Source organism: Pundamilia nyererei, unplaced genomic scaffold, assembly GCF_000239375.1.
Source record: "Pundamilia nyererei isolate P.nyererei 1_Seehausen unplaced genomic scaffold, PunNye1.0 scaffold00078, whole genome shotgun sequence".
In the NCBI taxonomy this organism is placed as follows: domain Eukaryota; kingdom Metazoa; phylum Chordata; class Actinopteri; order Cichliformes; family Cichlidae; genus Pundamilia; species Pundamilia nyererei.
The window spans coordinates 591,607-614,752 of record NW_005187479.1 but is presented as its reverse complement, the minus strand read 5'-3'; the positions used below and the strand labels follow the sequence as shown (position 1 = coordinate 614,752).

General features: G+C 40.5%; 3 protein-coding genes and 1 non-coding gene across 7 annotated transcripts in view; 3 read left to right on the top strand and 1 right to left on the bottom strand.

Moving 5' to 3' along the window:
• polg (polymerase (DNA directed), gamma) overlaps window positions 1-5,394 on the top strand; it is an 18,946-nt gene extending 13,552 nt beyond the window's left edge. For both annotated transcript variants that reach the window (XM_005737633.2, XM_005737634.2), the window contains exons 9-23: window positions 384-507; window positions 600-821; window positions 952-1,069; window positions 1,313-1,396; window positions 1,500-1,613; window positions 1,702-1,862; window positions 1,937-1,990; window positions 2,076-2,193; window positions 2,289-2,424; window positions 2,521-2,767; window positions 3,714-3,836; window positions 3,967-4,135; window positions 4,310-4,518; window positions 4,601-4,761; window positions 5,316-5,394. In XM_005737633.2, coding sequence (XP_005737690.1) covers window positions 384-507; window positions 600-821; window positions 952-1,069; window positions 1,313-1,396; window positions 1,500-1,613; window positions 1,702-1,862; window positions 1,937-1,990; window positions 2,076-2,193; window positions 2,289-2,424; window positions 2,521-2,767; window positions 3,714-3,836; window positions 3,967-4,135; window positions 4,310-4,518; window positions 4,601-4,761; window positions 5,316-5,380 — 2,105 coding nt within the window. In that variant the 3' untranslated portion in view covers window positions 5,381-5,394. The remainder of the gene's footprint in view (window positions 1-383; window positions 508-599; window positions 822-951; window positions 1,070-1,312; window positions 1,397-1,499; window positions 1,614-1,701; window positions 1,863-1,936; window positions 1,991-2,075; window positions 2,194-2,288; window positions 2,425-2,520; window positions 2,768-3,713; window positions 3,837-3,966; window positions 4,136-4,309; window positions 4,519-4,600; window positions 4,762-5,315) is intronic.
• A 79-nt stretch (window positions 5,395-5,473) lies between these two features.
• Window positions 5,474-16,628, bottom strand: fanci (FA complementation group I). 3 transcript variants are annotated; one of them, XM_005737637.2, is made up of 37 exons: window positions 16,300-16,628; window positions 16,127-16,199; window positions 15,840-15,970; window positions 15,413-15,566; window positions 15,265-15,322; window positions 14,957-14,998; window positions 14,691-14,814; window positions 14,520-14,605; window positions 14,260-14,392; window positions 14,075-14,152; window positions 13,821-13,957; window positions 12,806-12,986; window positions 12,631-12,718; window positions 12,366-12,496; window positions 12,214-12,284; window positions 12,009-12,123; window positions 11,768-11,890; window positions 11,321-11,389; window positions 11,138-11,239; window positions 10,867-11,055; window positions 10,603-10,724; window positions 10,138-10,299; window positions 9,743-9,922; window positions 9,474-9,640; window positions 9,314-9,384; window positions 9,104-9,220; window positions 8,975-9,026; window positions 8,746-8,873; window positions 7,121-7,186; window positions 6,933-7,029; window positions 6,635-6,819; window positions 6,491-6,547; window positions 6,353-6,412; window positions 6,190-6,264; window positions 5,972-6,067; window positions 5,781-5,882; window positions 5,474-5,542 (listed from the first exon to the last, which is right to left on the bottom strand). In XM_005737637.2, the coding sequence occupies exons 1-37, from the start codon at window positions 16,390-16,392 to the stop codon at window positions 5,480-5,482; spliced, it is 3,978 nt and encodes a 1,325-aa protein (XP_005737694.1). In that variant the 5' UTR covers window positions 16,393-16,628; the 3' UTR covers window positions 5,474-5,479. The 3 variants fall into 3 exon arrangements, with proteins under 3 accessions (XP_005737694.1, XP_005737692.1, XP_005737693.1); XM_005737635.2 differs by having other exon boundaries at window positions 5,475-5,882; XM_005737636.2 differs by having other exon boundaries at window positions 5,475-5,882; window positions 14,260-14,389.
• Window positions 16,629-17,122: 494 nt separating this feature from the next.
• On the top strand, window positions 17,123-17,195 carry trnar-acg (transfer RNA arginine (anticodon ACG)). Its single transcript has one exon. It is a non-coding gene; the product is annotated as a tRNA-Arg (tRNA).
• A 4,620-nt stretch (window positions 17,196-21,815) lies between these two features.
• Window positions 21,816-23,096, top strand: LOC106455911 (liver carboxylesterase 2-like). The gene is made up of 2 exons (XM_013912015.1): window positions 21,816-21,983; window positions 22,875-23,096. Exons 1-2 carry the CDS (start codon window positions 21,908-21,910, stop codon window positions 23,069-23,071), a joined length of 273 nt encoding a protein of 90 aa, XP_013767469.1. The 5' UTR covers window positions 21,816-21,907; the 3' UTR covers window positions 23,072-23,096.
• The last annotated feature ends 50 nt before the right edge of the window (window positions 23,097-23,146 follow it).

Below are 23,146 nucleotides of genomic sequence, written 5' to 3'. Positions count from 1 at the left end.
TCCCACCCATGTAATTGAGCATTGCGTGGCACATTCAACATACTGTTTTACTTTAGTCCATGACGCGCTTACCTTCAGGGTCATACCACACATGAAAACCAAAATAATTCCAAACGCTTGCCCTGCGCTCTGCGTTCGACTACTCCGCCTAGGCTACACTGTCGAGCGCAGATCCACTGAGCGTTCAACACAGACAGCATCGTCAGAAGGAAAGTTGATAAAATAAATTACAAACTTTGTATTGTTCATACATATGCATACCGAACCGAAAGCACTGTATCGAACGGTTCAATATCGATACGAGTATCGTTGCACCCCTAATATCTACAGTGCACACAGACTATTAATAAAGTAACAGAGATAATTCAGTTGTGTTATATTAGACCCAGGTCCACCATCTGAAGAAGAGATGGAAGGCCCTCGCCCCAGCCGGCTAGCTGTTGAGAACCTAAAAGAAACAGTGAATCGACTTCCAAAGAGAAGGCAGCATCTACCTGCACATCCAGGGTAAGATCGCTCTCACACTCCACGGAGCCATTTCCAGTTCTGTTTCCCACTGATGGTGTAAGTCAGTTCTTTTTCCTCATTTTCTTCTTTAGGTGGTATCGTAAGCTGTGTGAGAAGATGTCTGACGACAGCTGGTCACCTGGAGCCAGTCTGATCAGCCTGCAAATGCGACTGACACCTAAACTGATGGGTTTGACTTGGGATGGTTTCCCCTTGCATTACACAGAGAAACACGGGTGGGGGTATCTGGTACCTGGACGCAGGGATAACCTTGATTCCCAGGAGGAAAACGCCGGGCCCGTGTGTCCCCACAGGTGAATCACATACTGCTCTCAAAGTAAAAACATGGCAGGGTGCTTTCACATCATGACCTGATCTTAGCAGGACGATCATTGATGGCTGGAGATTTTTATCAGTGTATTAAAGTTTTGTTGTTTTTCACAGAGCTATTGAAAGTGTGTACAAAGAGTACTGTGAGCAGCATAGCAAGGAGCGACCGGACTATCTGGACTCAATCCCTTCAGATGACCTCATGTTAACAGACAGCACGGTGTGGACAAAGGTACATAATATACCATCATGTTTGGAGAATTTTGCATAGAATATTGCAACATGCTTCAAACAGATACCACATGCACTACAGACTGTTGGAATTTGCAAAAATCTTTCATCAAATTTAGACCTTTTCTTCAGTATCAACAGTAATACATGTGATTGCGGTTGGAGTTGATTGATCGGGGCTACGTGCTCTGAACAGATAACACATCTACCTTAATAATGTTTTTTTTCTTATTGTCATGTATAGGTGGAGGAATTAAGTTCCCTGGAAAGCCAGATGGAGGAAAACGCCCTCAGAATGAGAAAAAGTGCAGAGAAGAACAAAAACAGGGTGAGTGCACAGGCTTGTAAGTTTAAATTACACCTATCGTGTCAGGTTTAGTGTTTCACTATGATTTGTTTATAACATACTTTGTATTCTTTACCAACAATAGTCTACAGATCCACATTATATGAAAGAGGGGAGTCATTGCCATTATCACCATGGAAACGGCCCCTACAATGATGTCGATATACCAGGTTGCTGGTTTTTCAAATTACCTCATAAGGTGAATTTATATTATTAATATATATCATAGGCACAGTGTTGTTCCACCAAGCTATTTTTACCTTGTGACCAATTATTTGTGTTTAAAGGATGGCAATCACAACAATGTCGGCAGTCCGTTCTCCAAGGACTTCCTGTCCAAGATGGAGGATGGCACTCTGAGAGCAGGAAGAGGTGGCACCAATGCAACACGAGCTCTGGAAATCAACAAAATGATGTCTTTCTGGAGGAATGCCCATAAACGTATAAGGTACTCCCATTAGAGTTAATCAAAGTAATTCAATAACAAATAAACTTTAGTAATGCTAAAAGGTCTTCTCGTAGTTCTCAGATGGTGCTGTGGCTCAGAAAAGGGGAGCTTCCCCGTTCTGTCAGCAGGTTTGTCTAATATTTTTTTAAAAAGAAAAGATTGATTGATTAGACATAAAGTAATGAGGGTAATGAATGTAACATTTCCCCAAAGACACAAAGATTTTGTTGAGGAGGGCCAGTATGGTGCCATATTACCTCAGGTCGTTACTGCTGGAACGGTAACACGTAGAGCTGTGGAGCCGACGTGGTTGACTGCCAGTAATGCACGGGTAAGAAGCAGAGCCGACACGCTAATCTGGATAAGTCTGAAAATACTGATCAGACACTAGAGCAATTCTGTATGGGCTTTATTCTGTGTCAACAGCGGGATCGGGTAGGCAGTGAGCTAAAGGCCATGGTGCAGGTACCACCTGGATATCACCTGATAGGAGCAGATGTAGATTCACAAGAGTTGTGGATTGCCGCAGTGCTTGGAGAGGCTCACTTTGCAGGCATGCACGGTATGACAGGTTTGGTTCTAAAGAAATCTACAGAAGGAGACTTTGTTATGTGTCTTCCTTTAATGACAATGCTGCATATGTCTCTCTGTGGTTTAGGTTGTACAGCATTTGGCTGGATGACCCTCCAGGGAAAAAAGAGTGAAGGCACTGACCTGCACAGCCGTACCGCTGATACTGTGGGCATCAGCCGAGAGCACGCAAAGGTGTTTAACTATGGACGCATATATGGCGCAGGGCAGCCCTTTGCTGAGAGGTTGCTCATGCAGTTCAACCACCGCCTCGGTCAGACAGAAGCTGCCAGTAAGGCCAGACAGATGTATGCCCTAACAAAAGGTATACGCAGGTAAGTTCAACGTAGGGATGGGTTTTGATCATCAGTTTTCCGATTAAAATCGATTCTAGCTTGAATAACGCGATAACGATTCATTAAAATCCTGAATTGATTCTTAAATATAAATTTATTTTGTCCGAAACGCCAGAATCTCTGGTTAAACCTCACAAAATTTTGACAACCACCAAACAGCTAAAAACGCAAATGAGAGCAGGTACACGGATTCAGCATGAAGACCTAAACACAAAGTGCGGAACCGCCGACGGATAAGAATCGGTGAGATTTTGGCTTTCTCACCCGACTGCACGTACACGGACACGCCGTCATGCCGACAGCTCACAGATTCTGATGCGTCGGTGGGTCCGTGCATTGTGTTTACGTGGGGTTTTTTTGCGGTAGATTCCGGAGCTGTAGGCTTTGTCTCTCTCCAACCAAATTTGACTGAACCAGCAGCAAAAGAAGATCCAAACTACGCTTCACATAAACATCGTCATGTATTCCCTCTTATTTTTGCTGTTTTGCTTCCGCCACGGTAAAATGACACTTCGTGCACAGCTCTCTCTCTCTCTCTCTCAGTGCACTTCAAGAACAGTTTCTTATCTAAAAATCTGTTTTCTGCATTATTCGCTTGCTTATTACGCACAAGTCTACCGTTATGTACAGCGCTGTCGGCCGCTGGTTTTTTTTGTTTGTTTTTTTTAAATTTAAATTTGACTTCAGACAAGAGCCTAATTTCTGCTGTTCAATACTGAAGACATTTAAACTTTTTAAAATTTTGCAAAGTTGCAAAACACTTAACTGTGTCTCTAATTAAACCTGCGTAACTTTGCTCTGCTTCACTTCAGCAGCATCAGGTAATGTTTATATGTTGATTAATGGTTTTCTTCTGTTTTTGTTCTACTGCAGAATGTTTAAGGTGGTTATCTGCTATAAAAAGACAGGTGTTTGTATTTGTCAGATATCATTTGTCAGAGGACGGCGAGTGGCTGGTGAATGAACTGGGTATAGATGTGGAGCGGGAGGAAGATGGAAGTGTCTCCCTCCAAGAATTGCGGAGGATCACTAGAGTGGCTTCACAATCGTGAGAACGCAAAACACAAACATTCACAAGTGCCTGGCTTGCAATAACCCATTTACTGTCCCTGAATATCCTCCTCTCAGGTGCTCTCCTCTTTAATTTTGCTTTTTTTGTGCTCCTGACACCATCTCAGTTCTCGACGGAAAAGATGGGATATTGTTGGGAAGCGTCTGTGGGCTGGAGGTACTGAGTCGGACATGTTCAATAAGCTGGAGAGTATAGCCCATTCAAAGAACCCGGCCACTCCTGTTCTAGGCTGCAGGATCAGCAGAGCACTGGAGCCCAATGCGGTTAAAGATGAGGTGACTGACTAAAGCTGGCAGCAGGAGTATAATATATATATATATGATTTAATCTGAGTATTTAAAGGGATATGCATGTTTTGCCAATACAACAAACGACCAATGCATTACTCAAGAGGTCAGTCAGAGAGCTCTAAATGGCAAAATAAACTCTTCATTAATGTCTCCTTTCAGTTTATCACCAGCAGAGTGAACTGGGTGGTTCAGAGCTCTGCAGTGGACTACCTCCATCTGATGTTGGTGGTCATGAAGTGGCTCATTGAGGAGTATAACATTGATGGCCGCTTCTGCATCAGCATCCATGATGAGGTGCGGTACCTGGTCCGCAGTGAAGACTGTTACCGAGCAGCTCTGGCACTTCAAATCACAAACCTCCTTACAAGGTGTGCTCTTAGCTGACCGTATATTCTCACTGACAAACTGTGTGCTCTATAATGGATGGTTACTGTGTTTCTCTTCCTGCAGGAGTATGTTTGCTCATGCTTTAGGCATGCAGGACCTTCCCCAGTCTGTAGCCTTCTTCAGTGCAGTTGACATTGATCAGTGTTTGAGGAAGGAGGTCAACATGGACTGTGTGACTCCCTCTAACCCCACAGGTGTGGAACGAAAGTATGGTCTACCGCCTGGTGAGTTCTGCACACCATCACCAGCCTTCTTCCAACATTAAGAGTAGTATATTTATTATACAAATGTTTCTTATACAAAGTGCACAGGAAAGACAGGACAGCTTGTCTCATTACAAAATCTAAATGTAACAAATTCAGACGCAAGAACATGCAATTTAGCTCTAGCACTTAAAGCTACAAAAATGCTCGTGTACAGAGCAATTTGTTTTAAAACAACACCTTACAAAAGCTGGACTAAACATCTCTTTAAAATACAATAATGTATATGGAAAGTAATTAAATCCACCTCTTAGCATGACCACACAGTATTCAGTTAGTCTTCAAGAATTTTAAGCAAATCAACAGCACAGCTTGTTTATCACGAGAATTCCTGAAAGGAAGTAAATCAAATAAGTTTCAAATTTCTAAATAAGCCAAATTAGAAATGACTATTTTAATGTAATCAAGACAAAGACAGATATAAACTGTGGTTGGAAATGCAAGAAGGCTTTTTGATAAAGTGAACTTGAGGAACACAATCAGAATACTAAATAATGTGTGCAAACTTTCCACAGGTGAGGCCTTGGACATCTACCAAATCATCGACATCACTAAAGGCTCTCTAAACAAAGGGAGATAGCTCTTTGTGGACCAGACAGCTTTTATTCCAAACATACAACACCCGCTGCTGCAGTCTGGACGTGTGTGCGTGTGTGTAGCAGTGGTGCCCAGTATGACCTCACTGTTTCCTCTTCTTCTGTTTGGGTTCTTGTGTCTCGGTGGTGTCCTGTGACTCTGTGGTCTGAGAGCAATGGAAGAACAAAGACAAACAAACAAAGAGAGGGTGTTGAAGGGAAAAATGATCTACTTTTAGCTCAGAGCATTCAAAGCATCAAGCTACATGCACATTTCAACCGTGGGAACAGTGTGGATATGGAGTCAGTTTTATGGACTCGTATAATAAAGTAAAAGTGGAGAGAAGAGGCTGTTGTGTATGTTGAACAGTATTGAAGCTCCTGTGGAGCTGAGCTAGCGCTTACCACCTGACTGTCATCCTGTTCCTGCAGGGCTGCATCCAGAGTAGCGGCATTGATGCGGAAATCTCTCGAAGTGCTCAGCTTCATGTACTGCATCAAGTTTACCTGGAAAAACATGCAGATAGATTTTTACAGTGTCCAGAGGCCTGCAGAGTTTTAAAAAATGTATATATTTTTTCAATATTTACACAAACCTTTGATTTCTTTGAGAGTGTGATGAGATACTTCTCATACTGCTCAATGCTGAAGATCAGGTTGGGGATAGCTTTAGTCTCACGCAAAAGTTTTGCCTTCCAAGAGGAAAAACATAACAGACTTGTTTATATTTCTTTGTATGCATATGTTTCATTATTCTAAAAACAAAATTTGTATTGTTCAGTCCTCATTCCATTAAATTTACAAGAGGCCTTACAGAAGCACCGGTGTTCACGTCATTCCTTCTCTTTTTCTTTTTGTCATCTGCACCTCCACCACTGATGTCTCCACTCTAAGAGGAATAAAAAGCATCTTGTGTCATTTCTGTAACAACAAAACATTAATGCAACGGAGCTGGACAAACTGAACCATGCTAATACCTGAGCATATGTGATAAAAGAATAGCACTGTGGTGTTAGGTGGGAGCCAGATAGTTTGACCTGCAAATATGAAACAGTTAGTATGACGTTAGATCTATACAGGAAAATTTGAGCTAGGTGACAGTAGCTTGGACTCACCAGCTTCTCAAAGCGAGCTGGCAGCGACCCGTGCTGGCTGGCACACACCTGGATATACTAAAGTAAAATGAAGAAAATGTAATGTTACACTCTGCAAGCTGCCCTGACATTTTCACTCAGAACATCAAGTTGACAAATACACACATATTTGACCAGCGTGGTGAGGATGGTATACGTGCGGGTCAGTTCTCTTAACAGTGTAACGGTGCAGGTGCCCAGCAGCAAGGCCGTCTGGACCAGCTCACTTAGCGCTGTTAAGAGAGTCCCAAGCTGCAGCGTCACTGCTTTCTCAACTGGGTCCTGCCGACCTGCAGTCTGTGTGGCTTCACCTACACATTTATGAAACACAGCATCACTTGCATTTTAGCCCCACTTGCTGACAAATGCATCTCTTCCTCCTCAGCATTAATCAGAGTGAGCATCAGTGTGAAAGGCTTCTTACCACAGCCCAATTTGTCAGAAGCTGTCTGACTTTTCTTCCTGGCAATAAGCCAGTCCACTTCATCAAGCACTCTGTCAACCTGAGACAGGACCAGCAGCTGGGACAAGACATTAACATGAAGAAGAAGGTGAGCAGGATAAGCAAAGGCATAACTCTCACAGCCAGTCAGTCAGAAAACCAACACTTACTGCTGCTGTTGAAGCAGTTTTCATGTTGACAATGGCAAAATTGGACTGCTTTTCCACCTCCACATCCTGAGACAGGAAAACAAATAAAAGACATCAGTTCACAAATGCACTTTAATGTGGGTGTATGAAGGTTACAGTCATCAGTATACTGTGGGAACGAAACTTGGATTTAAAATAGTCTTGTTTAACTTGTTTGATCATTAAATTCTTTCATATGAACTTGAGTGACATTTCATTCTTAATCCATAATGTCTGAAATGATGTTGGCCCAGCTTTGCAGCTATAACAGCTTCACCTCATCTGAGAAGGCTTTCAGAAGGTTTGGGAGTATGTTTATAAGAATTTTGAGCATTCTTCCAGAAGTGGATTTGTGAGGTCAGACACTGATGTTGAACAAGAAGGCCTACTCGCCATCTCTGCTCCAATTCATTCAAAAGATGTTCTCTTGGGTTTAGGTCAGGACTCTGAAGGCCAGTCAGATTCTCACCAAACTGGCTCATCCATGCCTTTATGGACAGGTATGGAGTCATGCTGGAACAGAAAGGGGCCAGCCCCAAAATGTTCCCGAAAAGTTCAGAGGATGAAATTGTCTAAAATGTCTTGGCATGCACCATACCACCGCCAAACCCAGACTCGTCTGATGGATTGCCAGACGGAGAAGCCTGATTTGTCAATCCAGTGAACACGTCACCACTGCTCTAGATTCCAGTGGTGACGTGCTTTACACCAGCGGTCTCCAACCTTTTTTGCGCCACGGACCGGTTTATGCCCGACAATATTTTCATAGACCGGCCTTTAAGGTGTCGCGGATAAATACAACAAAATAAAACTAGTACCGGTACCGAAAAAAAGAAAATTTATTCATAACACACGTGAAAAGACCCAGGAAAACCGAGTAAACGATAAAAACGATAACAAAATAACGCTGAAAACATTTCACACCTGAGCCTCAACTCTCGCGGCCCGGTACCAAACGACTCACGGACCGGTACCGGTTCGAGGCCCGGGGGTTGGGGACCGCTGCTTTACACCACTACATATGATGCTTTGCATTGCACTTGGTGATGTAAGGTTTGGATGCAGCTGTTTGGTCACTGAAACCCATTCCATGAAGCTCTCTACAAATCTTCCAGAGCTTATCTGAAGTTTGGAGGTCCGTAGTGATCAATGTTGAGAAAGTTGCCGACCTCTGCGCACTATGTGCCTCATTATCCGCTGACGCTGCTCTATGATTTTACGTGGCCAACTACTTCCCAATCCCAGTCATTTTTTGATAAAACACCAGTAACAGTTCACAATTGAATATATGCTGGCAAGGAGATTTCACAGCTGGACTTGTTGCACGGGTGGCTCCTGAGAGCAACCCTTTCTCTCACAAATGTTTGTAGAAGCAGTCTGCATGTCTAGGTGCTGGATTTCATACACCTGTGGGCATGGAAGTGATTGGAACACCTGAATTCAATGATCTGGATGAGTGAATGAATACTTTTGGCAATATAGTCTGTCGATCAACTCTAGCTGTGTGTGCAGTTTTATATAATTAAATGAGTTGCAGTAATAACAGTATCAGTATAGTTTAATGCCAAATTGTGCTCTGAACACTGCAAAGAAAAAATTGTTCGTACCTGATCAATATCTCCCAGTTCGCTGTGGATGTCTTGGCAGAGCTCCAGCAGTAGGCCTACAGGACTCTTATAAAGAACATGAAGGTTGAAGAGGAGAGAGAGCAGGCCCTTACAGAAGGCAGAATCCTCTAAAGGGAGAGAAAACCCCCACACACATACACACACATCAGGAAATGGCACCTAATATGCACCTAATATAGACACAGAGGTTAAGTAAACTATAACTTACCAAAACTGGTCTCTTTGCAGATTTTCACAGTCCACGTGATCATCTGAACAAACTGTTAATTAGATAATAGTGAATTAGAACAGGAGTATGTTAATTTGTTCGGTGGAGTGCATTTAAAAATAAATTTACCTGCTGGGAGGACGGCTTTAGCTGGCGCGAGAGTACGCTTAGGATGCTGATCAGAAGCTGGGCCTCTTTGCTGTTAAAGTCTTCCTCACCGCCACTTAACTGTGTGAACAGCGCCCTCTGTTGACGGGCAAAGAAAACTGGATTTTAGCAAACATGTCATACTTAATAAACACAGTTTTCTTGTATTATTTAGTGTTAAATCAGAAGCACCTGAAACTGTCGGATGTAAAAGTAGTTCATCTCTACAACATCGCCTTCGTCATCTTGCTCTGTGCCATTTTCTGCATCATTTCAAAGAAACACATAATGATTAATTCCTGTATATTTTTTGTTGCTACAAAATGTACTGCTTTTTCACTGCTTGTCCAACCCATGGTAGAGAGCAGCTGGGCCATCTTGTCTGGGTAGCGTTGTTGGCAGGTTGTGAAGATCCTGAGCAAACCCTCCAGACACAGCTGAGACAAACTGGAGCGCTTCTCCTTCTTTCCCCCCTCCTCAACCACGCTGGGGATGTTCGTGTAACGCCACATCAGGACACTATAAAGAGACATAGACAGAGATCGTTTATTCTCATTTTTGGTCCTATAAGTATTATAATAAACAAATCGTGTGCTGTCATTTAGCCCAAGAGATTTCTACCTGGTCATGTCACAGAGGAAGCGGAAAGTCTTGTCTGCGTTCTGTCCATCTGGGCCGTCTGTGTGTCCCGTTTCATCCAGCTGCTGGATCTTCTGCACAACCACGCTCAGTATATAACGCACAAACTCTCCATTTGAACGAAGTACTGAGAGAGCCTCCTCTCTGCTCTGAGTGTTATCCCTGCAAAAGAAGATTTGATCTGATTTACCATTTCTAATTCTTATCCATGGAATTTGATTTTCCAAGTTTGCATAGTATTTCTAATTAGCATTTTAATGAATAGATTTAAACAATCAGAGTGCCTACAATCAGCTGCAAACTATAAATAACTGATTTTATTAAATTCCACAGGTCTAGTAGTAGTCCATGTAAGCAACGCTACAGAAACCATTTACCTGAAGAGCACAGTGATTGATGTTGATATGATGCCCATTGAGAATAAACTGCGGGGGGTCTTGTGTGAGGGCACCCGACCCTTTCCAGACTTCTCCTTCAGGATCTCAGACAGCTTGTGGTAACGGCTGAACAGCTCGATGATCTCCTCAAAGCACCTTTTACTGCAAGAAACGGGGGAAGATACAACGGTAAATTATAAAAAGAAATCCTCGCTGCATAATATGGCATATTTTTGTATGATGCATAATTAAATTAGGATGATTAACTTTGTTAAACTTTTATTTTGGTAAAGATCCAAGTATTTTTGTGTTACTTCAATGAAATCAGCTATAGGGGGAGTGCTGGCTCTGTGTATCAGTCAGTAAACGTAGTGACCTGAACAGTTGCTGTGGGTTTATAAATTCAACTGTGTAACACAACAACACTTTCTCAAAATGCACAATTCAAAAACAGGTGCTTGTTACCTGTAGTTGGCTTTGATAAAGTTGTACTCCATGAGGACCTCATACACTCCCATCACCAGCACAGCATAGATATTATTCTTCACTCCAACACTGGATCCCATTGAAAACTCAGCCGACTTGTCCTAATCAGTATACACACATTATAAGACTTAGCAATATTGGAACAGACCAAGGTTCAGAGCCAACGTAAAAGCAAGGAAGAGCAGAATAATCTGAAATCTGCTAAGGACAAAGAAGCTGCTTGCTCTTGATTTCAAGACATACCAGTTCAAAGTCTTCTAGTTCGCACTTGATCATGCGTCTTGTCATACTCTCTAGAATAGCATGTAGGTCCGACCGGTATCCTTCCTCCTCTTCCTCATCACCATCACTGTCATCGCCATTGGGGTTGGCTGACTGGCGTGTGTTTTGCAGCCACATCAAGCAATGTACAGTACAGCTCAGCAGATGGGCCTGAAACATAACACTATTTATAGCTCGCATATCAGTCGAAATAAAACAACTTGCAAATATGGTACAGTGCACACAAGAGTACCAGAGGCTCCTGGAGGTAGACTTGGTCTCCGTGAGCAGTGATGCATGGTTCCAGTTTCACTGGGGGCAGGAGGTCTTGTTCAGGCTCGTAGTACCGCTTCAGCTAAGGACAAGCAAGCTTCTGATACATCATCAAGTCCATTATAACTAAGACAGCATGCAGTTAACTCATACATATACATACCTGTGACAAAAGGGTCTGCATGATGGAGCTTGCAAGTTGCGAGTTACGACGAAGAACATCAAAAAAACCCTTAAAAACCACAAGAATTTTCTTTTTCAGTATGAAAGTAACATTTTTACAGCTAAACCGTATCTATACACATAAATAACAAAAGAGTAGAGGTTAACTCAGATTCGTTTTTCCCTTTAGGGATCACCACAGCAGATCATCTGCCTCCATCTTACCCCATCTCTAGCATCCACCTCTTTCACACCGTCCCGCTTCATGTCCTCCTTCACTACATCTATGAAACTTCTCTGTAGTATTTCTCTTTTCTTATGCCTGCCAGCTTCATATTCAACACCCTTTGTAAAAATGTATCCACTAACTATCCCAGGTTCACGTCTCTAGCCCTTTCTTCACACTGATAAACATAATAAGACATGACATTAAAAAAATGCTTCTGACCTCATAGAGCATGAGGCGCACATCAGCCTGCTGGCTGAGGCAGCGACGCAGACTGCTGAGGATCTCCAAGCAGAATGCTTCATTGGCAGCTGAGTTGTATCGCGAGTGAACATCCACTTGGATCTATGAATTGTGACAGAAAGACAAACCAAAAAATTAGACGGTTCCACACCTGCAGTGTTTCTAGCACACTTTCTAGAAGCAAGTATGTACAGTATACAGAGTTTTACTGCAACTGTACCTGGCTGGAGGAGATTGCCTGGCTACACTGACTCGAGGCCAAGCTGCCCAACACTTTGAAGTTCTTCAGAAGCAACAAGAAGCCTGTAACTGCAGACTTCCGACCATCCAGTTGGCTAGTAGAGTCAAGTAAGGGGGTTGGTTAGTATAAGCCACCCTTCTTTAATTGCACTTTAAAGCTGTGTTAAGAATAAAGTAGCACAAACCTGGAAAACATGGCCTTCCGAAGAACTAAAATTAAAGCATCTTTCAAGGACATGCTGACCTTGAGCAGGGGCTGAAGATTAAACAGAAACCAACGATTACACAATAGAAACCTCTAGAGCATTTATGTGTATCTGTTGGCCTGTTTAGGTACCTGGACAGCTTTGAGTAGACCTTGAACGGTGGCCAAAGGCAGGTATGACAAGTGGTCAAACGTCTCTGTCACCTTAGAGGATGACTCCAGAAGGATCATTGGGGCAGAGACCACAATATCAGAGAAAAGGTCTGAAGAAGAAAAAAAAACATTAAAACACAAGAATAAAAAACAAACAAACAAAACTGTCAAAACATATTCTATAAAGTCAAAAAATGCTGCTGTGCATCTATAACTTAACCCTGCTGTCTAGAGGTTGTGTTACCTAAGAAATGACTGACAGGTGAGGCTGTCTTTGTGACTAGTCGATTTAAGACCTGCTCCAATATCTCTCCCCTGATAGGCTCATGCATCTGTTAAAGACATAAAATACACAATATTTGCATGACATTGAAAATCCTTTATTTACAATACTTCATAGCATAACAAAAAAATGTTACCTTAAAGCCCTGGAGTAGCACCTGTCCTCCTAGCTTACACGCTTGTTGAGTTGGTGTTCGGGCTACAGCTAGAGAGCCTTCCGTGGTCTTGCCAAATGGTCCAGGTTTGGGTCCAAATGCATCCATCAGGAAGAAGCCCAGCTGCACTAGCCCTTGGGTAACATGATCCCATCCGAACACACTATACGGATGGAAACGTAGACCTCATGTGAGAGGTTAAAATACAAATACTGTTTGTGTTGTACCATGTCATTTATTTTTATTGAGGGTGTAGCGGGGTGTGGTCTGCGGTGCCGCTGCAGGGGAGGCGGATAAATTTGAGGGGCATCCGCAATCACACCTCGTCGGCATAAAGAGTCTGTACTGGGTCCTGTCAGTTGTTGTTATTGGTATGTGTTGGGCTGTGAGCTGCGGAGCTGCAGCTGACTGTGTGTGTGTGTGTGTGTACAGCAACCGCGAGAAAAGTGGTGAATAAAGTATGCTGAACAGCATGTACATGTCACCGTGTGCTTGCTACAGTGCCTTTATCCGGGGAGCCTGAACAGCCCGGCCCTCCTCCACTCCCATGCCGTCGGGGAATGCTGGTGGGGGTCGCGGCGGTGTCAGCCAGGACCAGATCCAAGATTCTCAATCACCTGCACCGCACGCTCGATCCGGTCCTGGAGTTCTTCCTGTTGGTGGCGTGACACTGCCGCCTGCTCTCGCTGTGTGGCTGTCAGCTCTGGTCCTGGGTCTGCCGTGGCCCCCCTCCTGGGTTTTGGCAGGCTGTGAGCTCCGCAGCTCACAGCCTGACACATACCAACAACAACTGACAGCACCCAGAACAAACTCTTTATGTTGGAGAGAGGTGATTGCAGATGCCGCTCAGGTGCGTCCCCCTCCCCTGCATCGGCACCACAGACCACGAGCTGCCACAGAGGGGCATTACCTTATTTTGAAAGAAATCATGGAGAAAGAAACACATCAGGTTTTTCTGTTGAAGGTATCAAATAAATCAACATTCTGCTCTTCTTACCTGTTCTGGACTGTATCCAGTATCATCTGAGCCACACTGCAGTGCCCGGGTAGGAGGTCCTGTAGTAACTTTGACCCCTGTTGTAGCTGCTCGTCCTTGAAGCTCTTGATGATGGCCCCTTTCAAAAGTTCAAATACCTTCCAAAAAAATCATCATCATCAAAAATGAAACGATTAACACAAATGAATAGGAAAGATAACATGAATTAAGACTCTACTGAGTACGGGAAGTAGTGTGTAGTGTAGATTTCTAACCTGCTCTTCATAACGCTGGATACGTGCCACTGAGAGCAACAGGGCAACACTGAAAGGACACAAGTCTGCATACGATGTCTGCCAAAATGAAAATCAATATCTATGACACAGACTATCCTTACAAATATAACAAACAATTCTCAAACTATTAAAACAACGAACAGATGAGCGATATTATACATAACCTTAAAGCCTTTAAGAAATTCCCTTGCAAGCTCATGGTCTAGTCTTATAGCAAAGACTATGTGGAGGATAGCAGTGCCCTCTACATGCCTTAGCTGGTCCTGTGGAATAGACTGAACCTCTAGATCCAGGCTGCTGAGAAGCGGATGTACAAGTTAAAAAAACAAACAAACAAAAAAACAGACAGTCAGTAAATGGAAAGTTTACAGAAAGATATATTGTGACTATAGTAAATCCCACTTGCAGTATATGAAACACTCACTCTCCATGTTTCTGCTCCTCTTCTTGGCGAGCGTCCTGCTCCTTAAAATAACCTACGATTCCGTCCAGGACTTGTTTCTTACAACCCTAACAGACAAAGAACAAGACCGGCATTTAGATGACTAACACAAACAGAAACATAATGTGTTGTTGAAGACACACTGTCACACACCTTTGCAGACAAAAGCAGCAGCTGGTAAACCAGCGGCGGGATCTCCTGCAGATCTAGTTTGTTGAACATCCTCAATACTTTCTCCACCACAAACTGCAACTCCTCTGATGACAAAGGCACATCCCTAAAATGAGGCAGACACAGTAAAACATTTTAAAAGGAACTAAAAAAAAAAGTAAAATACACCAATATTGAAATAAATTCTATTATGATGGAAACAGAAATATGTTAAAGCATGCAATGAACTTAAAATAACAAAGTCCTACCTAAACATGGTTGTCAAGTGGATGACACACTGTGGATCCCATCTGTATGAAAAAGACCATGTAATGTAAATAAAAATATTTTTCAGTCATCTGCAAATCATTTCATCTCTACATCACAAACTGGTAATTGGACTAAAACAGAACATAAGACGTTGGCACTGAGGTACTTCATCATAATCCCTTTCATTACATGACCATGTAATTTCTAATAAATTAGGCATGAAGGCATCTAAATAATAAAATACTGCCAAAATACTACAATATATATTAGCATATCACTATATATATCAAATGCGACATGTCCTCACCTGCTCGAGCAGAGGCTGTTAATCAGCTGCTTCTTATACTCCTCACCACTGAGTTCCCCTAAAGTTATAACAAAAAATTGTGTTTTAGACCTTATAGATTGTGACATATGTGATATTAGGTTAGACAACAATGTTGATCACAAAGTACCTTTGCCATAAGACAAGGCTTCACATGCTGCAAGTGCAGTAAGAACTGTAGGAAACAGTTCCAGAGATTTCCCACTGCTCATTTTCCCCACTTTGATGGCATCAACAAAAAGAGACCCCAGTGTTGCAAGAGATGGCCCGGATAGTGTATGAGTCTGTGTATTAGATTAAAACAATCATTCTCATTCATATGAAAAAAAGAAAGTGTCACAATATATTTCTACTTATCTAATTCAAGTAGTTATAAATGATAGGATTGCAAGTCAGATCAGGACAAAAAAAACCTGTTACAAGCACAAAAATCAAGTAGACCCAAAAGCGTAGTTCCAAAACACACTTATTTGATTTAATCAACCAGTTACATGAAATCAACATATTTGGATATAGTGTACATCAAATCTATAATAACTTCTGTATAACATAAATACCTCCAGCATAAGCAACCCAATGATATCTGCTGCCACCTCAGTCTGAAGATCCCCAGACTCACACAGAGGGATGCAGTGCTGATACAGGAGAAGTCTACGATTTGCCCCAGCAGTGGAGCTGGGTGGAGAACCTAAACAACAAGCACAAACTGTACATTTATTACATACCTTATCATCAAGCAGAAATTATGCATATATGTTAAATGATTCTGACATGGTGTATGAGTGAATTATATTACCTTAGCTATCTTGCGATGTTTCACTTACAAGAATGAATGTGTACAAACCTTTAAATATGCCTTTTATTATGGTCCCAACCTTCTTGCCCTTCAGTGCACTATTGGTAATCGTGTTGGTGAGCTAAACATTGTGTGATAGATAGTAAGAGTATTTTATAGGTAAAACAGACATGACTTTGGAATTTCCAAATGTGTCGCCCTTAGTTTGTAAAATAACTTACCTGGTCATCGGTCAGGGTTGAAAGGTATTTCTGTAGTTCGGGGATATTTTCTTCATCTGACAGTGAGACAATTTTATCCATTTCTGCTTTCATTGTCCACCCACAGATTGACACAAGTGGCTAGCAACTGTAGAATAAGCTAGAAATCTATCTCGTAAATCTCAGTAAGTTTATGAACGTTATTATTTTTTATTTTACTTCTACTTATCGATTATCTAGTTGCATTTAATCCTGGGCATCCTGTTTAAATTAGTTGACGGTAAATTACTCCGTAATATTATAACTTTATCGCTGTTGTGTTTCTAAAAAGTTTCAAGCGAACTTCCCGCCAGACGACACTTCCTGTTTTGCTTTGTGGTTGCCATGTTCAACTCAGACTCCCTCAATCACGTTATAATCCAGGTCACATTCCCCTGTACGGCAAAATGCGTATAATGTAAAAAAAAAAAGTTTTCCAGTAACTTGGAATAATATGCTAGCATAACACAATTTCCATATAGTTTCATATCTGAACGGAAGGAGTAGTTTGATCAAACTTACATTTGGCGGAAAACAGTCATCACTTCAGCCGTGGCAACCACGTTTGCAACCACGAGGTTTATAAATGGGTTACTTGTCGGTAAATATTTGGACATACGCTTACTGTTTATGCATTCCAGTTAAATATCATGTGTCGTTGTTTTGGTTAATGTCTTACACGTAATGTTTGGTTTCTGGAAATAAATCTCGCTAGGATCTTTTAACTTCAAGTCAGGAATAACCAACGCGGCCTGTTTCTTAGTGTTTCTTGAAATAGTGACGCGATAATGATTCATACCAGATCGGGCCAGTGGCGCAATGGATAACGCGTCTGACTACGGATCAGAAGATTCTAGGTTCGACTCCTGGCTGGCTCGTGAAATCTTTTTCGGTTTTGTGAAATTAAACTTTTGCTCCCCTGTTTGCTAAATGTGTTGCTAGTTTAGTGGCTGCACTGAAGTAGCGAATGCCATTGATTCAAACATCTAAAACCATGTATAATTATACATGTATGAAAATTATAAGACCATGTATTGTCCACAAAGGTATTTTGCGTAAAAACTATATAATTGGGATACTTTAAAACCGGATAATATGTATAGATTATTATTTTGTATTGAACACCATATTTTCAACCTGTATCATTTTCTGAGGCGCGAGGAGCCCGATGTTAAAATGTCCACCTTTAGAGTTTAAACAAATATGTTTGGGTTTTTTTTTAAAGGTAACACAGTTGTTTTTATTGTATTAATGCCGAATTATTAATTGTGTCACTTTTGGCTACTCTAATAAGGTAGGTTCTCTGTAGCTGTCTTGATATATAATGAATAAATAAAAAACTGGGTCACATCCTGCAAGAAACACTATCTGTCTCTATGTGACAGATAAAAGGAGAAAGCCTCATATGATGAAGCACTCTTTCTGTCTCTTGCCTCTTTGCTCACATTTCTGAGAATCTGTGTGGTGTTGTGTCGAGTGGACCATGAAGTTCTATGCAAAGCAGACTTTCTCTTTTCTGATATCAGTTTTATTCCTCTGTGTTATTGCAGATCTTCAGGGTAAGTAGGAGAAAACCTTTTTTTAGGAAAATGACCGCTGTGACAACACTTAAATGATGTCAAATTTACGCCTTTGTATTTGTTTATCCTACATATAGTGCACGTTTTTCATTGTTTGTTTGTTTGTTTAAAAAAGATCTGTTTAAATCTAGCACTAGTAATAAATCATCACTCAGTGGTATTATGACAATAATACGCATAATACCGCAAATAAGAATGAGAACAATGTCTCTCTTTGAAAAAGATCCTAACAGCATTATTTATTTAAATCAAAAGATATCAAACAATCATCACTCAGTGGTTTTATGACAATGACAGTCATAATAAACTGACCATTAAATATCACATGTACTTAATGTTAATCAGATTGTAGCTATATTTTCTGTTTAGATATGTAGCTCAAAGAGGAATGAACAAAAAGTTGTGAGTTTTTTTGTACCTATTCTCATTTTGAGGGGTTTAGGTGATATCTTTCCCATTATAGCCTATTTATTGTTTAGATAAAAGATAGCAAAGAATCAAGCAGGGTGTACCCATGGGAGAGGATGGAAGATAAACTCTTTTAGTAGAACACGGTACAAGTGTTGCAGAGATTATATACAACAAGGGACATTTACTGTAAAAAAAAAAAAAAAAGGCAGAGAAGTGGAATTTTTCCCCAGTAATAAATTATGTATTAAGTATGACACTTCAGATTAGATTTTTTAAACCAATTTAAGACAAAAAAAAAGGTGCTGAAATTCTAATCAGAGTGTGTGTCTGTAATCTGAGCAGCACAGCACCCTGACGGGTGAAAGAACACGTTTCCTATTGCATGCCATTCTGAACATGAATAAAGCTTTAAAGCAGCGGTTTGAGACTTTCCCTTAATACTGAATTTATTCAAATAACACAGGTCAACATGTCATAATCATCACAGGTATTTTTATTTGGGATTTGTAGTTCTTTTCATGCTGATTTCAAATTTGGGTTAAATTTTTTGTCCAGTTATTTCAGTACCTTGCTCAAATATTTCCGCACCGCAAAAATGAAGGTTCATCAGCACAAAGACTGACAGACTCAAGAATAGTTTCTTCTTAAAAGCCACACTCAAGGTCACCTGGTCCAGCCCTAACTATATGCTTTAGCAAAAAGGAAAGTTTTAAGCCTAATCTTAAAAGTAGAGATAGTGTCTGTCTCCTGAATCCAAACTGGAAGCTGGTTCCACAGAAGAGCATACAGTGCAAGAGCAAAGTGCTCTAATAGGGTGATATGGCACTACAAGGTCATTAAGATAAGATGGGGCCTGATTATTTAAGACCTTGTATGTGAGGAGCAGGATTTTGAATTCTGGATTTAACAGGGAGCCAATGAAGGGAAGCCAATACAGGAAAAATCTGCTCTCTCTTTCTAGTCCCTGTCAGTACTCTTGCTGCAGCATTTTGGATTAGCTGAAGGCTTTTCAGGGAGTTTTTGGGACATCCTGATAATAATGAATTACAGTAGTCCAGCCTGGAAGTAATAAATGCATGAACTAGTTTTTTAGCATCAGTGTCTAAATGAATATCAATTTTACTAAAAGTAGCTGTAGATAATATTACATCTGTGAGATGATTATTGTTAATTTTTCTCTAATGATTAAAATTTTAATTGTGAAGAAGTTCATGAAGTCATTACTAGTTAACGATAAAGGGATGGTTGGCTCAATAGAGCTCTGACTTTTTGTCAGCCTGGCTACAGTGCTGAAGAGAAACCTGGGGTTGTTCTTATTTTCTTCAATCAGTGATGAATAGTAAGATGTTCTGGCTTTGTGGAGGGCTTTCTTATAAAGCAACAAACTATTTCTCCAGGATAAATGATGATCTTCTAAATTTGTGACACGCCATTTCCTCTCCAGTTTACGAGTCATCTGCTTTAGGCTACGTGTTTGAGAATTATACCACAGAGTCAAGTACTTCTGATTTGAGGCCTTAGTTTTCACAGGAGCTACAGTATCCAGAGTCGTACGTAGTGAGGAGGTAAAATTATTAACAAGATATGACTCATGACTCCTTCTATGACTGCTATAAGGCCACTGATGCTCTAAGAATGCACACACTTCAATGTTAGACTTTTTCTGCGGTCTGTATATCATATCATCTTGTCATAAGTCTTTAATATTGGAGGCATTACAGCAACAGCCCCCTTTTCCTCATGTTGTGAGGAAAAGGCTCCGATCAAACTGAGGCACGATGGTGAAAGGAGAAATCCTCCTTGTGGCTGATAGTTGAGTCCAGCTGTCTTGTATTACACTGATAGAAAGCAAAATAAAAAGATGTGACAATATTTTTTTCTCCTGTTGCTGACAAGTGTGCTCAAGCTGAAAAGCTCCCTGACGTTGTGCATTGGAGAGGATTTGAGAGATATTCCTGATATTCCAGAAACAAAGATCCAAAGGCAAATTATTTAAATAGCTGGATTTACAGATAGAACTTTTCAAGTATAGGCCTGCTTAAGATGAAATGAATTTAGTAAGTGGCCAAAACATGTTGAGATCCTTACTTACAAAAAAGTAAGGAAATTTGTGTTTGGTTTTGGTATCCAGAGGTGCAATAGCATCAGCATCAGCAAAAAATCTGTTTCAATCAGTTTCGTTTTACTCAATACTTTTCAAATTATCCCCATCCCACCAGTTGGGCCCGCCCCAAAGAAACAATGGTTTATACTGACTGTGACAAACAAAGTTAATTTATTTCACTGTATTGTGTAATACAGAATGTTGCGTAAACAGAAATGTATTAGGTTAGAATCAAAATGTAAATTATATAGATATATATAAACATGTGGTCTTTTTGAGCTTTTCTTTAATTACTAAAGAAAGACACAAAACGAAACAAAAAAGGCAAAATTAATCAATGTTTCAACACCCTATAATGATATGAAATATTTATATAAGCAGTCGTACACAAAATTGGTAGACAGCTGTTTATGTATAATTCATTATATTGTCCATATAATGGTACACTTGTAGTAAAATAAACCTTATCACTACATATCACAAGCATATCTCTACCAAGCACAACAAGATTTACGTCATACTTTGTGCTACACTGAGCAGAGTCTTCATAACATGTAGCTATATCTCTCATGGTCAATATAAATAGAAAATCTACAAGGAATAAGATTGCAGGTATAAAGCAAGGCAAACATTGTGTAAGCTATTAAAACATCTCGTGGCATGAAATCACTGAAGTGCTTAAGCTGTACAACTGGGATACTTTAAATACAGATTATCATTAGTTGGATACATTTAATTTCAATTTTTAAAAATGAATTCTTTCGCTTTAGGAAGTATTAGGTGTGAAAATTTGTTTTTCTTATTTTGGTTAAAGTTTGAAAGAAGAAAATAATGGCTAAAAAAATCAGTAAGAATGTTCTCTAAAGTTTGTTAGAGAGTTTACTCCTTTTCTCCTTCACAAAATTCAATGTTTCAATGTGGAGCTGTCACAAACGGGAGGAAATCTCTGCCAACTGACTTACTGTTAATTGATTTCGTATGATATTAATACCATTCCATGTCAGTGTTTTGGGGTAAATCTTCTGCTACCATTACAAACATTAAAGGTGAAATAGCACATCTTTGTCTTATCTCCCCTTTTGATTTCAAACCTTGACCTAAATGTACTAAGCCATCTATTACATTCTGATTAACTTGAGGAACATATGTCTGCAACCAAAGCGAGGCAAGTTTTTATTATGAAAAGTTGATCAACACAAAGGCTTTATAAAAATCCATAATTAAAATAAATCCCCCTTCATTAAAAAAAGCACTGTAGTCAAGCAGGTCTAAAACAAAGAAGGAGAAGGTGTTCTGGACACACTTCACTGTATGGTTGGACTTTAGTCCCGTGTCAAACTGAATGAATCACGTCACATCCTGTAAGAGAAACTAACTGTTTCCCTATGTGAAAGAGAAAAGGAAAAAGCTTAACAAGAGGAAGCACTCTCTCTGTCTGTTGGCTTTTGGCTCACATCTCTGAGAATCTGCCTGGTTTTGTAATCCAGAGTCGACCATGAAGTTCCGTGTGCAGCAGACTTTCTGCTTCTTGATGTCCGTTTTATTCCTCTGTGTTGTTGCAGACCTTCAGGGTGAGTAGGAGAAAACAGTTCTTTGCAAAATGACCTTTGTCACAACACTTAAGTTATGTGTAATTTATGCTTTTGTGTTTGTGTATCGTACAGGCAGTGCATGTTTTTATTACAGGAGCCTCTCTTTGAAAAATATCTGCATAAATCTGGCAGCTGCAATCAATCATCCCTGAGTGGTATTATGGCAGTAATAATTATAATAAAAACAGAAGCAGTTCGGACCACACTGTTAATTTCATTACACTGTAGCTGTATATTATACATGATTTAAAATAAAATGAACATAAGGTTAACTTTACGTTGCACCTGCACTTCGTTCAAAGGTGAAAGATTGGAGATAACCAGGCTAGGTGTGCTGATAGGAGAGGATTGAAGATAAACTTTTCAGTAGGACAGGGTGCAAGTGTTATTAAGCAAATTTCTTTTTTGCTGACTTCATGCTGTTAAAGAATAAATGGAGTATTGCAGTGACTGTGAATAAACAGAAAGAGATCTCATGCTCAACTCTGCTTTTTTACCAGGATAATTGTAGAAACCACCCATCACCTACATGATATAGTAAACTCTGAGTTTTAGTTCTTTCACATGGCTTCATATGACTGTATCACATATAGTCTTCATAAAAATAAGGTGCTGCCAGGATTCAAATATTGAATATTTTGAGGAATTTAGTTATAATTTTTAAGTGCTTTTTCTCTAAGTATTTTTAAACCATTCATCAAATTGTTGACTAGTTTTTCTTTTGATGACGTTACCAGAACCAGATATTGCATATTTTGTGAAAATTTGGTATGTCTGTTATAATTTCAAAGCACGTTTGAATGGGAGATTTCATTTTTTAAATATAACGTTTTATGTGAAGATTTTCAGTCATTTCTAATATCCTAACAGCACCTGTAGTCCACACGGGGCTCGGGAGCCTGAAAGGTGAGTATGTGAGTGTGAAAGGGAAGGAGACTGGCGTCCATGCCTACCTGGGTGTCCCATTTGCCAAACCACCCCTCGGCCCTTCCTTGAGACTGGCTCCACCTCAGCCTGCAGAAGAATGGGAAGGAGTAAGAGATGCCACTAAACAGCCACCAATGTAAGAAATGTGAACTTCAACATACTTGGAGGAATTATTGGCTTTATTTTTAAAATTAGCATTGTCTCTCTTTAAGGTG